We start from the raw sequence: 15,573 nt of genomic DNA on the forward strand, positions 1-15,573 counted from the left end.
ACCAACACCCCCAAGTTCTTCTCCTCAGGGCTGCTCTCAACCCATTCCCCGCCCAGCCTGTATTTGTGCTCGGCATTGCCCTGAAACACATACAGAACTTTGCAGTTGGCCTTGTTGAACTTCATGAGGTTCACATGGGCCCACGCACATGGGCACAAGCAAGGACCAGGAGGTGATTACGGGCTGGGCTGTGCATGAGGAGGGGGGAAAGGGACGACTGCATCCACAGGAGCATCCAACGCAAAGCCGTGAAAGCATGTAACAAGGCCCAGGCCATTCTCTTGTCCTCGAACTCCCACGTCCCTGAGCAATTTCTGTGTCTACAAGGCATACCGCTCTAAACCGCTTTGTTTTCAAACATCCACGACATAACTCACACCGTACGGCACCCCGGGTTTGGATCGCCAGTGTGTGCACAAGCTCCCGTAGACTGGTCTTCCCGGCCTGCAGGCAGGCGGGAGCGTGGCTCGCCCCACGTGTCTCCATGGAGGGCACGCCGTGCTGCGCTTTAGGCTGCACCAGGGGGAAAAGTCACCCAGGCTTGAGTTGTTAGAAGCAAAGGGCAAAGTGGTCCATTTTCCAAAACACGCAGAGCTGTGAGCTGTCAGCAGGGCCCAGCACGAAGCAGCTGGAGCTTGCAGGGAGCAGCCCAGGGAGCTTTGCCTCAGCCCGGCCAGGAGCTGAACTCTCTGCCTTAAGCAAAGCCATGTTTCATCCCACTGGCTGCACAAGATCCCGAGGACACGTGTCCTACCATCAAAAAAATCACATCGAGGAGAAAACGACTTTAGGAGAGAAATGCCACTCTCTTACCTCTTGTGTCAGAGCTTGTCAAAGCACAGTTTCAAGGCCGGGTTTTCAACCCTGTGTGTCTGTGTTGAAATTGTGCTTTCGTCTGACAAGCCTTCCTGAAGTCAGCATGAACATTAAATGCTTGGAGCAAGGCAGATGTCCTCGCCCCTGAGGTGAACGTCAAGCTGCTCGCGTGTGTGTACGAGGAGGTGGAAGAGCTGAATCGCAGTATGCGGCTGTGCTTTTCTTAAGTGTGGTTATAAGCTAATAGCATAAACCATCCTTGCTCTGCAGATGACCTGGGTGAATCATAGACAGGATATCCAGTTTAGCTCCCCCACAAACCACAGGGATCTCTCTAAGGACTTCCCGCCGCCCCCTTTCAACAGGCTTGTGTCAGGTCCAGCGCCTGGACCTCAGAGCTCGGTCTTTGGGGTCAGCGATGGGGAAGTTTTCAGACTCCTGTGACAGCTGAGCTTTGTTGCCGAAGGATGCCAGGCAGGCGGTGGAGCCTCCCGGCCTCTTGCGCTCTGCGGAGGCTTCAGATTTAAGTAAGAACGTCCCTCTTCTAGTAGTACATGGGTTTTGGGCAGGACGTGCTCTCCCCTCCTGCTGCTCTGCCCCAAGCCGGCGGTGACCTCCTTCTCCCCATCCCACAAAGCCGGCAGCCAGCTGGCTTCGCAGGCCGACACTCGGCTTTCCGCCGGAGCCCTCGCCAGGCTAACCTCACAGTACCTCGCTTGTGTTTGAAAAGGTGGAGCTGAGCCAAGAGCAACAGAGCCTGGTGCAGGAGGAAATCCCCCGGCACTCTGGAGATGGGGACTTCGCTGTGCACACACTGCCCTGATTCAGCTTTCATGGCGGGGAGGGAGAGGGGGAGAGACCTATTACGGAGGCAGCGTCCACCCCAGAGGGGCTCGCCCCCGCGAACGCCCAGCAGTGACGCTGGTGGTGCCTTCCGTGCGAAGACCTCAAGATGTTTTAGAGACCTGCGTCCCCACTCCCCATCCCGGCAGATCAGGGCTCCTGTCCCCCTTGCGCAGAGCGGAGCTGGTGAAGGGCTGTGACATCCAAAGGACACCGGTGCAGAGCTGATGGCAGGACGGCGGCGTCTCTGCGCCCAGAGCTATGCCTGCGCACGGGGAGTGGGAGGACAGCCAGGTAACGCGGGGCTTAGATTTTTGGGATACTTGTCCTGCTTGAGCAATGTCAGGCGTGTTTCTGTGCCTCAGTTGCTCGCTGGTAAAATCCAGCTGATTGATGGCACACCCACGTTTCTTGGAGTTGGGTGAGATACGGTGCCAGGAGCCGTTACAGCGATGGAGCTTCTAGTTGTATCCTGATGGGCTGCCAGAAACTTTTTAGGTTGCTCAGACCTTTTAGGTGGAGGACAGGACCGGCTGCAGAGGAGAGATCTTGCAGGCAGCTGGGGGGTTTGCCTGCTCCTCCTGCTGGGGTCTGCTCCGGCCGGTCATCGCGGTCTCACGCAGGGTCCACTCGCAGGGAGCGAAGTCTGGACTCATAGCTGAGATTCATTCAAAGAATAAAATAAGGGAGAACCAGAAAGAAACATGATTAGCTAAATCAACAAGTAAGGGAGCAGAAACGAGATCGACTGACTGAGGTGACCAGTCAGAGGTGTAAAAGGGGCAGCGATGCCTGCGGGGCACAACCCAGGTTTCAGGCTGCAAGGAAAGGCTTGTGGCTCCCCGACGGCTGCCCCACTGCAATTCCGGCTTCAGCTTTCAAAGATTCAGTGTGTTTCCCAAAAGCCTCTGGACATGTACATTCTCTGCAGCCCTGTGCCTGAGTTTCCCAGGGGATGGTAGTGGTCCTCAGCTGCTTTCCAAGGTTCTTCGGTGAGGCTGAAAAGCCTGGGAGGTAGATCTCACCGCTGAGTTGTGCTGCTAGTTGAAGGTATGGTATTTAGGATCCCACAGACAGCTCTCAATTAGACTGAGTGGGTGGAATAGGAAACAACTTATTCATAATTTTGCAAGGAAAGACTGTGATTTCCAGAGGACTTTAGTGAACACAGATGTCCCAAAGCATCCATGACCATCTGGCTTGGGTTTCTCTGGTCTGTAGGTTCATATAGTTCAGTGTTTGTGCGTAAATGAAGGATTCCTTCACATTCTCAAAAGTATTTGTCAGTCCCTAGAAATTCAGTGGTTAATCATCAGAAACCTCAGTAGGAGAAGCCACCAGTATGTCACCCGGTTCTCTCTCTACCTCTTTTATTGCCTGCCCTCTCTTTCCTTCCGCAGCATGGGGTGATCGTCGCAGATGAGGAGGAATATTTCATTGAACCGCTGAGCCCGGGAGCCAATGTCAGCACAGGCAGTGAGGGCAAGGGCAGCCCCCACGTCGTGTACAAGCGATCGTCTCTCCAGTACCCACACATGGATGCAGCCTGCGGCGTGCTAGGTATCTGTACCCACCACCACATCCTCAATCCATCCCAGTGCGGGCTGGGAAAGTGCCGGTAGACCAGGCTTTCAAGGTCCACACTGCTCTATATGACCAAGAACCAAATTTTTCTCCTGCATTCAAGAAAGTTTTCTGTATTTACTTTTACCCTTGTTAAGGATTTATGGTGGCCTGGTCTTTGGAAAGCTCTTGTTGTCTGTTCTTCGCAGCAGGGCTTTTAAATTTGTAAATAGAGCGTGGAACAGAAGAGAAAAAACTGCCTCTTATTGTTCTTAAGAAAAATCCTCCCAAATTTGGCCAATTTACAAGGTATTGAGAAATCGTAGCTCACGCATGCTCAGCAGAGACTTGTCTTTGGGTTTTAGTCACTGAAAATTGTGTCCACGTTGAGATACATCTGCTTCTGTTAGAGACCAGGTGAAAAGGTGCCTTGTAGGGCAGGATGTGGGATCTGGTCAATCACAGTGGGCTTTGGGAGACGTTTATAGAGAATGGCAATTGAACGTCTACCCCGTTTCTACCCTTGCAGACCTTTGACTTCCTAAGGAACTCACACAGGTCAGCCCTGGCCTCTCCTCACGTGCCTGTGCCCTTCCCATCCCTGCTACCAGCCAGTCCATGTCCCAGAGCCTGGCTGAAATCCCCGGCCCGTGTGAACGTGCAAAGTTTCTCCGTCTACCCAAACCGTTGCGTGCACACAGGATGCTGGTCCCTCGGTTTACAGAGGCTTCCCCGTCTCCGTAAGGATGAGAGGAGATGCCATCCCTGCAGAGGGTCCAGCTCGTGGCTTATGGATTAGAGTTTGTGGGTGCAGAATCAGAGCTGTTCCCAGATGCTCCTGGCAGGTTTTGTGTGTCACTTCAGGATGTTCATCCAGTGCCCCAGTGGTGACACTTGACCAGATGAGGAAGAGATGGAGCCTCTGGAGATGCCGGGGCACCACCAGCCTGCTCTGAGCAGGCTCTGAGTGTCCCCAGACCTGCCAGCATCTCTGGAGACAACCTGTCCTTCCCTGGCCCAGCTCCTCCCATCCCAGCTCCCAAAGTCACGTTGGACGAAGCGCCAGCAGACTCCCCTTCTGCTGACTCTTTGCCACGTTCCTTGGCTTCCAGACGAAAGTTAGCCTGTTCCTAATTGCTTCTTGGAAAGCAAAGACCGTGCCGTGGGAGCCACAGGCCAAATGCAGTTCAGAACAACCACAGTGCAACTGGCCCCAGCAAAGCCACCCCCTCTCCTCGCCCCACAGGATGGACCTGTCCTGACCTGCCCAGCACAGCTGGGCCCCGAGCACTCCACGAGCGAGCTCCCGTCAGCCAGAGGGGCTGGAGCTGCTAGGTTGTGGGGGGCCTGTGACCTGCCCGTCTTCCCGGTCTTGCTGGATGTTTGATGACCCAGCATCAGAACAAAGGAGGGGCATTCAAACGGCTCTCCTGACAGGGCAGGAGAAGGGCTGTAATCCCCCAGTCAGCTCTCCTGCCCTGTGCTGGTCTCCAGGCTGTGGGTTTAGAGCTGATGGCCCCGCTGGGGACATCTCTAGGGTCAGGTCAGTAGCACTTGAAGCCTCGAGCAAAGTCCTACAAACAAGCTGCTGCTGCTGCTTTGGAGGCTGCGGCCATTTCTGTGGAGGAAAAGCCAAGTCCTAAATTCAGGTCCTGGCAGGAAAGGGAAAGAGGAAATGATCTGCAATGGCTTTATTTTCAGATTCTGTCTGGGTAGTTTCTAAATCCACACTGCCCTTCCCTGCGACAGAGGCGAGGGCAGGGCACCGCAGCACGGAGGCGGCGAAGTGCGTGGGGCTGCCGGAGCAGGATGGGCGCACGCCTCTGCCCGCAGCGTGGGTGGCAGGAGGGCAGGGGGGCAGGCAGGATGCTCCCGGGGCCGGCAGGAGCACGGGGACGGCCCTGGGCTCGGCAGATCCAGCCGATGGCAGTGGGGACGTTTGCTGGGTCTGTGTGTCGTGCATAAAGAGCCTCTCAGTGGCCTTTCCTTCCCTGAAACCGAGCTCGTACTGCGCAGCCCTCACCTCCCTGCGCTGCCGAATTGCTGCAGGAGGGCAACAGAAAAATCTCTTTCCCTTCTCAGATGAGAAGCCCTGGAAAGGGAGACACTGGTGGCTGCGGACGCTGAAGCCCTCCCCTCTGAAGCCATCGGGCAACCACAGCCAGCGAGGCCAGCTGCCCCTGAAGAGATCCGTCAGCACGGAGCGCTACGTGGAGACCCTGGTGGTGGCTGACAAAATGATGGTGGGGTACCACGGGCGGCGGGACATAGAGCAGTACATCCTGGCCATCATGAATATTGTAAGTGTTATAACCACATCATGAACCCTGGGGGACCCCGGGGGCTCACACGCCCGGCAGCAGAGAACAAGCAGGGATAGATCCCGTTCCTCACCCCGAATGCCTGGGTTTGGCAGAGGGTGCCATGGGCTTTTCCCGCAAGAAGCGGAATGGGAGCTCAGTGGGGAAAATCGGATCGGTTCCAGGATGGCAGTGGCTTCTCCCCAGCCCCAGAGCAAGACGTTTTGGGTCAAAAATCTTGACACCCTGCTGCTGCTCATGAGCAGTGATACTCTGGAGCCTGCAGGGGCTCTCTCTTGTATAGGGGAGGCACTGCGGGAGAGGTAAACTCTGGCCCGTCTGACCATGCTACAGGCCAGATCTGGACTGGGAGAACAAAGCCCTTTCTTTGAACAGCATCTCTCATCTCAAATTAGCATTGCAAATAGGGCCAGCCAAGCTGAGAAACACATGGGAAAGCATAAGGACAGTGAGCTCTCACGCCTGGGGGCTGATCAGCGCGAGGGGTAGGGAGAAATACCCCCGTTCTTCCATCCCGCGCTGCCCGTGTCTCTGGGTTACTGCAGAGGAGCTTCCTCTGCGGCGTCAGATTTGGGTCATTGCTGGCGGCAGGATACCAGGGTAGATGCATTAACAGCCTGAATTGGCCATGCTGAATCCTCCTGTGAGGTGAGCTAGACTTGGAAGTTATCCATCAAACCGCTGAAAGCCCCTCTGTGATGGTTCTTTGTCCTGTCCTCTGCAGGATCTCTTTTCATGGCTTGCTCCGTTTGCATTTCTAAAGCAGACGCCAGATTTCAAAACAATACCGTTTCTAACAGTTTCGTCTCCTGTAAAACACCCATCGCGTGGCGGCAGATTTCTGAGAGATGCTGTGTCGTTCCCTGCGGATGGGCAGTCAGCAAAACTTCATCCCCGTGGCTGCGTAATGCCAGGACCGTGGGGCTTCCCCACCTGAGCTCCGGGCAAGGAGCAGGTGCTGAGGGACGTTGGCTTCACTGCTTGAACGTCCCCGGAAGGAGACACCGAGGTCTGAACGCAGTTTAGGAGGCTCTGCAATCCACGGAGTCCCATACCCATTTCTGCTTTCTAAAAAGGTTGTGTTCAGCCCCTGCAGCCCACGCTGACGAAGCAGCCCTGTTTCCCCCCCGCCAGGTGCCCAGCACATACCAGCTCACCCACCGGCTGCACCATCCCCCAGCCAGCGAGCTCATTTTTAAGACTCCTCTTTTCTTGTTTCTTGGAGGTCAGGTTGCCAAACTTTTCCAGGACTCGAGTCTGGGCAATATTGTCAATATCCTGGTGACCCGGCTGATTCTCCTCACCGAGGATCAGGTAAGGTGGGCTCCGCTGAGCCGCTTCGTCATGTGTCTGCATTTCCTTTGCGGGTCTGTGCATTCCCCCTGGTTGTCAGCCCCGGGAGATCCCCCAGTGCAGTCTACCGGGTGCACCACGTCCTCTCAACAGCAGCTGGGGACTGGGTTCAGGCTATGGGCTGGGGAGACCTTTGGGACTCTGAGGACTGTTTCTAGAGAAGGTGGCTTTAGGGAGGCTTAAGTAGCTTTAGGCCTCCTAAAGTCTTGCTTTCCCACGGCCTCCATGGAAAGGTGGGGGCACCTGGACCGGTGTCAGTGCTCTGCTGGCATGGGAGTAGGCAGTGCCTTCATATCAGAGCTTTCCTGGGAACACGCTGTCATGTTGCTTGCGTTCCAGCCCACACTGGAGATCAACCACCACGCTGGGAAATCCCTGGACAGCTTCTGCAAGTGGCAGAAATCCATTGTGAACAGGAACGGCAACGGGAACGCTATCCCTGAGAATGGCATAGCCAACCACGACACTGCAGTGCTGATCACCAGGTAAGGCTGAGCCCGGCCCTGCCAGCTCCGTCCTCACAGGGGATGTCCTCTGGGCAGGTGTCCTCTGTTTCTGTCCATGTGGTTCATCTGAGGCTTCCTTCCCATGCTCTCCCTGCAAGCGGCTGTCCCTCAGGCTGTCCACTTGCCCGTTCCCTTGCAGCGATGCAGATTATTGCAGTTCAGATAGTTATCGCTCTCCGCTGTCTCCCCTCAGTCTTCGTTGTGCTCTCAAGGAGCTTAGCTTGCAGCCATGGGTATTTGTGTACCAGAAGTCCATGGCGCAGTGTGTACAGCGGTGTTGGGCACGTGTGGGAACCCAGCCCGGAGTCGTGGAGCATCGGAATCCTACTGAAATGGAGAGCTCCATCTGCCCCAGCTGTGAAAGATGGAGAAGAGGATACAAGTGGGACCTGAGCGTCACGGCAGCGACAGCGTGCCTCCAGCCAGTACGGGATTGGGCTCACCTCGGTTTAGGTGCCTACATGGAGGGTTGAACTCTCTCCTTTGGTAGCTGATGGACACCCTCGATGTTGTGACTTCATCCCAACTCCCTTAGGACAAGAGCGGTCCTGCCCTGCCTGTGTCTCTGTGCGCCTGCAACAGCAGTCTAGGTCAGCAGCTTAACCTGGATGCTGAATTTGACCTCCAGGGCTGGTTGAAAGGGTCTGAACCTTCGCATGCAGGACAAATAACCCCCGGCAGGATAGATGGTGCTTGAGCTGGAGCAGCAGAGGCCATGGGAGGCATCACTGGAAGGATGGATGGATGGTCAGAAGGAAAGAAGATGCAGAGAGGACGACGAGGACAGTGGAAGGAACACAGAGGCGGCTGGGAGGACAGAAGATGCCAAAGGGAGAGCTGGGAGGTCGGAGAGGACGAAGGGTTCTGAGAGGCAGCTCTCGGTGGAGCTGCCGGCTGCACTCTCCAGTGTCTGCATAAACCCTGCTCGGGCAGAGGGGCAGCAGCCTGGGGAGAAGCCAAAGGCAAAGCCAAGATTTGTTTGTGCCTTTTTTCCCCACCCCCCTCTTGTGGAGTGGAAGAAAGTCATAAAATGAAAGCGCTGGAGAGGGGAGCCTCCAAGCGGGAGCCGGTTTCGTTGGCGCCGGGCGCCGCTCTCCTGCTCCAGTTGCTGGCGGCGGCGGGAGCTGTGCGCAGCCTGGCACATCCCTCCCGGGGAGCTCCTCAGCGCTGCCTGCTGCATCCCTCCTGGGGAGCCTGGGAGAGAGATGAGAGCCCGCAAGCGGGAGGGGAGGAGCGAGCGAAAGGCCCCTCAGCCCCAGCTTTTCACCCTCCCAAGGCTGCAGCGTCTGCTTTTCTTTCCTTCCCACCCCACGTGTGGGATGCAAACGCCGGCTCCGAATTCTTCGGCCTCCCACCAGATGTTTGAGCTAACCCGAAGCGACTCGCCGGGCCGTCCGCGCCAGGCTTGGACAGCACCAGCGCATCCGGCCCCGTCTCTAATAAATTCCCCGTCTCCCGATAACATCTTGCTGAGCTGCGGGCTTTTTTCTCTTGCAGGGACGTGTCAAACCAGAGCCTCCGAAGGCTTTAACGGTATTCGCTCAAAACAAAGCAACAAATGTTTTTCACTCGCTTGGTTTCCTGCCAGGAGTGAGAGGTTTGGACACTTCCAGAGAGCGCCAGGGGCCAAAGGGACAGGAGCGATCACCAGGAACACGTTACGCTTAACCCCTCGCGTGCTGTCAGCTTGTTTCCTCCCCACTCTCGTCCCCATGGGGCCGCCGGGGGGAGCGGTGTCGGATGGTCCTGCTCGCCATGCGGGTGCCCCCTAAATCCATACCGTGGTCAGCATCCTCGGTGCTCCGAGTCCAGCTCGCACCCGGGTTGAAATGCACCTCGGGGCTAAGGAGCAACACCCCAACCCGGCTCAGGGGTGTCCCGGCCCGGCTGCCGCCGGTCCCCCCGCCTGCTTTCAGCGTGAGCCTTGCCCCTTGCAGCCCGGGTTTTGCAAAGACCAAAATGTCTGGGGAGTGTCACCTCCCGTAGAAGGTATTTGAAGAGCCGCAGGGAGGGTGTGCGGTTCATCTCCGCAATTAAATTGTGATATTCACTCTCTGGCCCAAACGGGTCTCTCTGGGAGCTGCTGCCCCGTCCCATTGCGAGGGTGCAGCATTTCAGTTGGGAGGAGATTTCACTTTGCTGTCCTCGTTTAGCTTTTCCTTGTACACGGCTAACGATGTGCAAACAGTCGATTCCTTGATGCAATGGCTGGAAGTCGAGGCCAGGAACAGAGGGAAGAGTCATCTCGAATCAACCCATATTGGATTTGTTTGGAAAATTCTCAGTAAAGAACTAAACTGCAAAAAAAATAAAATAAAAAAATCACTTCAGCATTTTAATGAAACCACAGTGGGTTTCGAAATGGAACATGTTTTCAAACTGCAATGTTTTTCTTATTTTATTTTTTGTTTTTTTTTTTAAATTCGGGATTACATATTTGATTGATAGGATTTGCTGTAAGGGACCTGAGTTTGCAGACAGGAGGCTGGCCCTGTCCTCTTCCACCCTGCGCTGCTGGGGCAGATCCCGGAGCCCCGTGTCTCTCAGGAAAGAAGCGGCCGGTTCCCGGGAGTGCACCGGGTGCTCCTGACCAGAGCTGGACCACCCACCCAAACCCAAAGATAGCGTTTTGCCCGCTGATTTGCCACCTTGCATCAAAACCAAAGCTCTGACCCCGCTCAGCGCTGCCCCACAGTTAAGGGACAGGCGCAATCCTTAAAAATCCGCAGTGAGTCTCAGCCTGGGGAAAGTGAGCCTTGTAAAATATGGATCAGAGGCGTCTTACCTGTTACCCTCGGCACTTGCCATTCCCGAAGCGTTTCCTGAGCCGTGGGCTGTTTCAAAGTGGTTTGGATGTGAACGCATCAGTGAAATGGAGATGCGCTATTTCGGAGCCACCGAAATTGTGTGTGTCCTTAACGCTGCCTTCTCTTCTCCGCAGGTACGACATTTGCATCTACAAGAATAAGCCGTGCGGCACCCTGGGTAGGTCGGATTTTGCTGCCCCTTCGGCAGCGCTTCTCACCAGCGCACGCGTCCTGGGGAGCGTGGCGAGGGCGGGCCGTGCCATCCCCTTTCCTTGTGAGCAGGGTGAGGGGAAGCGCTCGCCCAACGCTACCGTGAGCGCCGGCAGCGGAGCCGGGAACGGGCCGGTGGTTTCCAGCCCGCTCGACTGTGTAGCCTCCTTACTTCTGTAAACACTAAAAGCAGCAAACCCGGAGGACGGATGGGCTCTGGAACGTTTCTCCGTTATATCCCTGGGTCAGGTCCAGCCTGATGATTAAGAACCGCTCGCATCTCGGGCTGCTCCATAGCCTAGTGGAGTATTTCTGGCTTAGCGGAGAGAAATAAGACTTTTTTGTGATGACTATAAAGGGAGTTCTTTATTTAAACTGCTAGACGCAGACAGACCCTGCAGCTCGCTCTGGCTGTAGCTCCTAATTTGTCTTGCCCTGGTCTAGACTAAGCAGTCAGGGAGGGATTACTGCTCTGAATCACTGCAGTTAAAAAGGAAAAGTTGGTGGATCTCTGACCTGATGCGGCTGCAGACGAGGTGCCTGGGAGGAAGGTTGAGGTTGGAGGTGCCGTGACTCTTCCTTCTCCGGCACGGCCTGTGGTGGTGGGACAGTGTACGGGCAGAGGGTTGGGGGAATCCGCTGCCGCGATTCTGGGGAGATTTCTGCATAATCCACCCCTCCAGGTGGAGTCAGGCTGGATTCCTGATCATGGTGGGTGTCAGCCAGAACCAGGTGGGGCTGGTCAGGTTGGATCCTGGCTTACTCGGTTGTCCAGGCTGCCCTGACCGAGTTCGGATGCCCAAGTGCTGGTGCAGCTGATCTCAGGTTCCCCCACCAGTGTTGTGATGAAGGCCGCTCCCCTTCTGCACACAGTCTGGGGTTTGGATATGAAACTCAGAGGATTTTGATCCGTTCTTAGTATTTCCGAGCCTGTCATTGTTAATTTAGTTGACAGAGCTGAGTGACCGTGTGCCCACAGCCCCTAAGAGCCATGGGTCCATCCCAAAGCCCAGTGCAACCGGTGGGAAGGAACTTGTTATTGTCGGCAGTCTGCGCTCAGGGTTAGTGAGTGTGAAGCACGTCAGTTAGTCCCCAGATACCACCCCTGTCCCCTGCAGAGGCTTCGTGCTGACCCTATGTGACAGCTCTCTCTGGCTTCCCTAGGCCTGGCGCCCGTCGGCGGGATGTGCGAACGAGAACGAAGCTGCAGCATCAACGAGGACATTGGCCTGGCCACAGCCTTCACCATTGCCCACGAGATCGGCCACACGTGAGTGCTGTGCCAAGAGAGTCCCTGGGAGTGGCCGTCGCAGGGAAGGGCCCCTGTTGGTTTGTTCCTACCAACAGGAGCTGAAAAATCCTTCTTATGGACGGTCCAGGTGTGTCGAAAATGCAGCGGCTGATCATCTATTGTCTTGGTGATGCTTTCCAGGTTTGGCATGAATCATGATGGGGTCGGCAACAGCTGTGGCTCCCGCGGGCAAGAAACAGCCAAGCTCATGGCTGCTCACATCACCATGAAGACCAACCCGTTTGTATGGTCCACCTGCAGCAGGGATTACATCACCAGCTTCCTGGAGTAAGGAATCCATCTCACCTTGCCCTTCCTTTTACCTCGCAGCCAGTACACGCCTCCAACCTCTCACAGTCATTTGTGAAGAGTGGGTAAAGCCAAAGAAAAGCCCCCAAAGCACACAGCCCATGCACCTTCTCTCTTGTCTCCCAGCACCTCATCCTGGCCCGAGAGGGACGTGCTTTCCTTCCTTCCTTTTGACTTTGCCGTGGTTTGCTTGCCTGCTGAAGATACTAATCCCATTTACCTTGCGGTGGGCAACCTTTACTTAGGTTCCCCGCTTCCAGAAACTTCACGAATAAATCAAGAGGCATTTGGATGTTTCTCAAGTTCCGCCAGGAATTGCAGAGGAGGGTTGGTGTGGTGCAGAAGGAGGATCTGGAGACAGGGCTGGGTCTGCATGGTGCAGGCAGCTTCTCCAGACACGGAGGAGGAGAGTTTTCAGGTGTGAACAAGCAACATAGGAGAAAAGTTTTTTGTTTTTTTTCCAAAGCACCTTCAGGATTCAGGAGAACTGATTTAGGCTCCTAAATTCCAGGGTTTTGATATTGACACCTTCCCTGAGTCATGTCTCTGCAGCATGAAAGAGCTTCTCCTCCAGGGTTTAGGCAGCCTCCAGGATTTCTATCACAAAACAAGGAGTCAGGATCAATTTTTGGTGAGGTTTTTTGGTGGGATACGGGCACTACCCAATGGAAAGACTGAGCAGGACTTGAGTCACAATTGGAAAAAGCAAGTGTTGGGTCACTGTTGAAGGGAAGTCCCCGGGGAGTTTGAATGCCAGACCTCTACTGGTGACACTGCTGTTGTAACGCTGCAAGAGCAGTGAAGGCAAGGCTCCCCAAGGAGCTGCCGCCTGCCCTACCATCCTGCAAAGCTTGGCCAAACCACGTGGCTCATCACCAAATCCCACATCTGGCGGCTCATGTTTGGCCCTTTCTCTCTTGACCCCTGGACGTGCAGCGCAGCAAGGCACGTGGCACGGGCAGCACCAGGAAAGCGTGGCGGCAGCAGAGGCTGCCTTGTCCTCAGGTAACCCCCAGGTCTCATCGGGGCTGGCAGAGGACGGGAAATTCATGTTGGTCCTCTCCACAGTTCATGCTGGCCGCCCCCGCCCGAGCACGGCCCTGGGAGCCTCCGCCGGGATGGGGATGGCAGGACCCCGGGAATCAGGGCCGGGGGAGTGGTGACAGGGGCCGTGATTTAGGGAGAGCTGAGAGAGCGGCAAGGAAGGGGGAGGGAAAGGCGTGTTTCTTGCAAAATTTGGACGCTCCTACAAAGCTCTGGCATGCAGAAGGACAGGCTTGGAGAGCAGGGGCTCTCCGTGCTCGGCACCTCCGGTTGCTCTCAGCTGGGGCTCTGCAGCCCTGGGGTGGGAGGGCAGCCCGGGGTGGGAGGGCAGCCCCTCCGCCGACCCGCCGCCCACGCCGGGGTCCTGGGCACGCGCCTGCCTGCACTGCTGGCCCCCGAGCCCGGCGGGACAGCCAGGGGCTGGCGACGGCCTGCAAAACCCTCAGATGAAAACTTCTAGCGTTACCTAGGGACCAGCGTGTGCTTCCCAGCCCTGAGGGCGCAGATTTCAGAGCACTTTCTCAGCAGTGGGTTTGCCCAGAGGGGGCCGGTAGAGTTATTCCCCGCAGCAGCCAAACATGTGAGAGCTCAGCCCGGTGCGGAGCCGGGAGATCCTGCTGCTGGTCCTCCACGGCGACGCTCTGCTACAAACCTTTCTGAGCTCTGATTCTCATCTCTCGTTTCCAGCTCCGGGATGGGATTATGCCTGAACAACGCTCCTCCCAAGCAAGACTTTATCTACCCAACGGTGGCTCCGGGACAGGCCTACGATGCAGACGAGCAGTGCCGTTTCCAGTACGGAGTTAAATCTCGCCAGTGTAAATACGGGGTAGAGAGCCTTCCTGCTTTACTATCGGTTCCCAGGGGGTGGAGGACGGGGGCTACAAGGGCAAAGGGCCGTGGGGCCGTTCCTCTGCTGCCCACATCGCTTTGCTGTCCTGCTTCCAACGAAGGGCACTGGCATGTTCCCTGTGAGCTTTTTGCCTTCCTTCCCTGTGAGAGAACAGAGGAGGCTGTTTCCCATCCACAACGGTTGACCCCAGCTCAGTTTCGGTCAGATTAGTCCCATGGGAAGAGATCTTTTGCCTCTGCCCGATACTTTGGCTGCTGCCGGTCCCCAGGGGTTGCAGCTGAAAGCCACGCTGCAGTCCCCTCATCCAGACTTCCCTCTCAGCGGGGCTTTGTCCTCAGACGTATTTTTCATAATCCTTACTAGAAATCCTTATGCTGCTTGGGAGGAGGAACGTCTTTCTTCCAGGTGAGGTGGGTTGATGTGCTGTAGGTGCGTTCGAAGGACAGCTGCCCACCTCCTTCCATCCCCTGATCTTTGAATCCAGGAAACCACTGAAAGGAAGGGTTGTTTCAGGAGAAAAGAGTCTTCCTGGATCTCAGCCTGACATTTTGCTGTTCTTAACGTACTGGACATTGCCAACCAGCTGAGCAGAGTGGCGAGGGGGAAGCGTCTGCACTGAAGGGCTGATTGAACTCCTTTAAGGAGTCTGCTTTCCTCTAGAGAAAACAGAGGAGCCAGCAGTGAGGTACACGGGCAGCTGCGTTGTCTGATGGACGCCTATGTACGTGTACCCACCTGAGCCAGGCCCTGGAAAGCTGTGAAGGAGGAAATGTGTCAGATCAGTGTTTAGTTTCTTTTGCAGCCATGTAAATACAAGCCCAAGGCTGCCATTGAAGTGACCTGAAGTGAACCAGTTTATCATAGAATCACAGAATTGTAGAATCATAGGGCTGGAAGGGACCTCTGGAGATCATCGTGTCCAACCCCTGGCCACAGCAGGGTCACCCGCAGCAGGTGGCACAGGAACGCGTCCAGGCGGGGTTGGAATGTCTCCAGAGACGGAGACTCCCCCACCTCTCTGGGCAGCCTGTGCCAGGGCTCTGCCACCCTCACAGCAAAGAAGTTCCTCCTCGTCTTGAGATGGAGCTTCCCATGGGCAAGTTTGTGCCCGTTACCCCTTGTCCTGTCCCCGGGCACCACTGAGAAGAGCCTGGCCCCATCCTCCTGACACCCCCCCTTTCAGTATTATCACTCTGAGTGTTCATCTATTTGGGATGGTTAAACACTAAACCCCCTCCTGGTGGTCTCAGCAGCTCATCTTGGCGAACCAAGGACAAAGTTTGGCTCTCCCTGGTCCAGTGCTGTCTTCCAACACAGCCCAGGGACCCAGAGCCCGCTGGACACGGGGCAGATGCAGTCTCGCGAGGTGCCCAGAGCAGCAGCAGCAGAAGTCCAGGTCTGAATAACGTGGTTGTGATATCTGACATCAGGTGCTACCGGCTGCCGTCTGTGCCCCTCCTCAGCTGAGCCAGAGGCAGCGGAATGGAAACTTTCCACGTTTACATGCCTGTTTCCCAGCTAATTTTTAACTCGGGCAGACGCTTCCTGTATATATACAGGGATCACAAAAGCACAAGATGTCCTTGCGATGACCCTCCTAGCCCAGCCTGTCTTGCGCGTTACTTGGGAGAAACCCAAAGGGCGTCAGGGCTCGAGT

General features: G+C 55.9%; 1 protein-coding gene across 1 annotated transcript in view; it reads left to right on the forward strand.

Moving 5' to 3' along the window:
* The window catches only part of ADAMTS10 (ADAM metallopeptidase with thrombospondin type 1 motif 10), a 62,290-nt gene that overhangs the window by 23,040 nt on the left and 23,677 nt on the right, over positions 1-15,573 (forward strand). Inside the window, exons 4-11 of the mRNA XM_074565445.1 lie at positions 3,060-3,219; positions 5,305-5,522; positions 6,774-6,857; positions 7,236-7,381; positions 10,344-10,387; positions 11,584-11,689; positions 11,852-11,998; positions 13,751-13,892. Of these exons, the coding sequence (XP_074421546.1) occupies positions 3,060-3,219; positions 5,305-5,522; positions 6,774-6,857; positions 7,236-7,381; positions 10,344-10,387; positions 11,584-11,689; positions 11,852-11,998; positions 13,751-13,892 (1,047 nt within the window). The remainder of the gene's footprint in view (positions 1-3,059; positions 3,220-5,304; positions 5,523-6,773; positions 6,858-7,235; positions 7,382-10,343; positions 10,388-11,583; positions 11,690-11,851; positions 11,999-13,750; positions 13,893-15,573) is intronic.

Source organism: Larus michahellis, chromosome 23 (genome assembly GCF_964199755.1).
Source record: "Larus michahellis chromosome 23, bLarMic1.1, whole genome shotgun sequence".
NCBI classification, from domain to species: Eukaryota; Metazoa; Chordata; class Aves; order Charadriiformes; family Laridae; genus Larus; species Larus michahellis.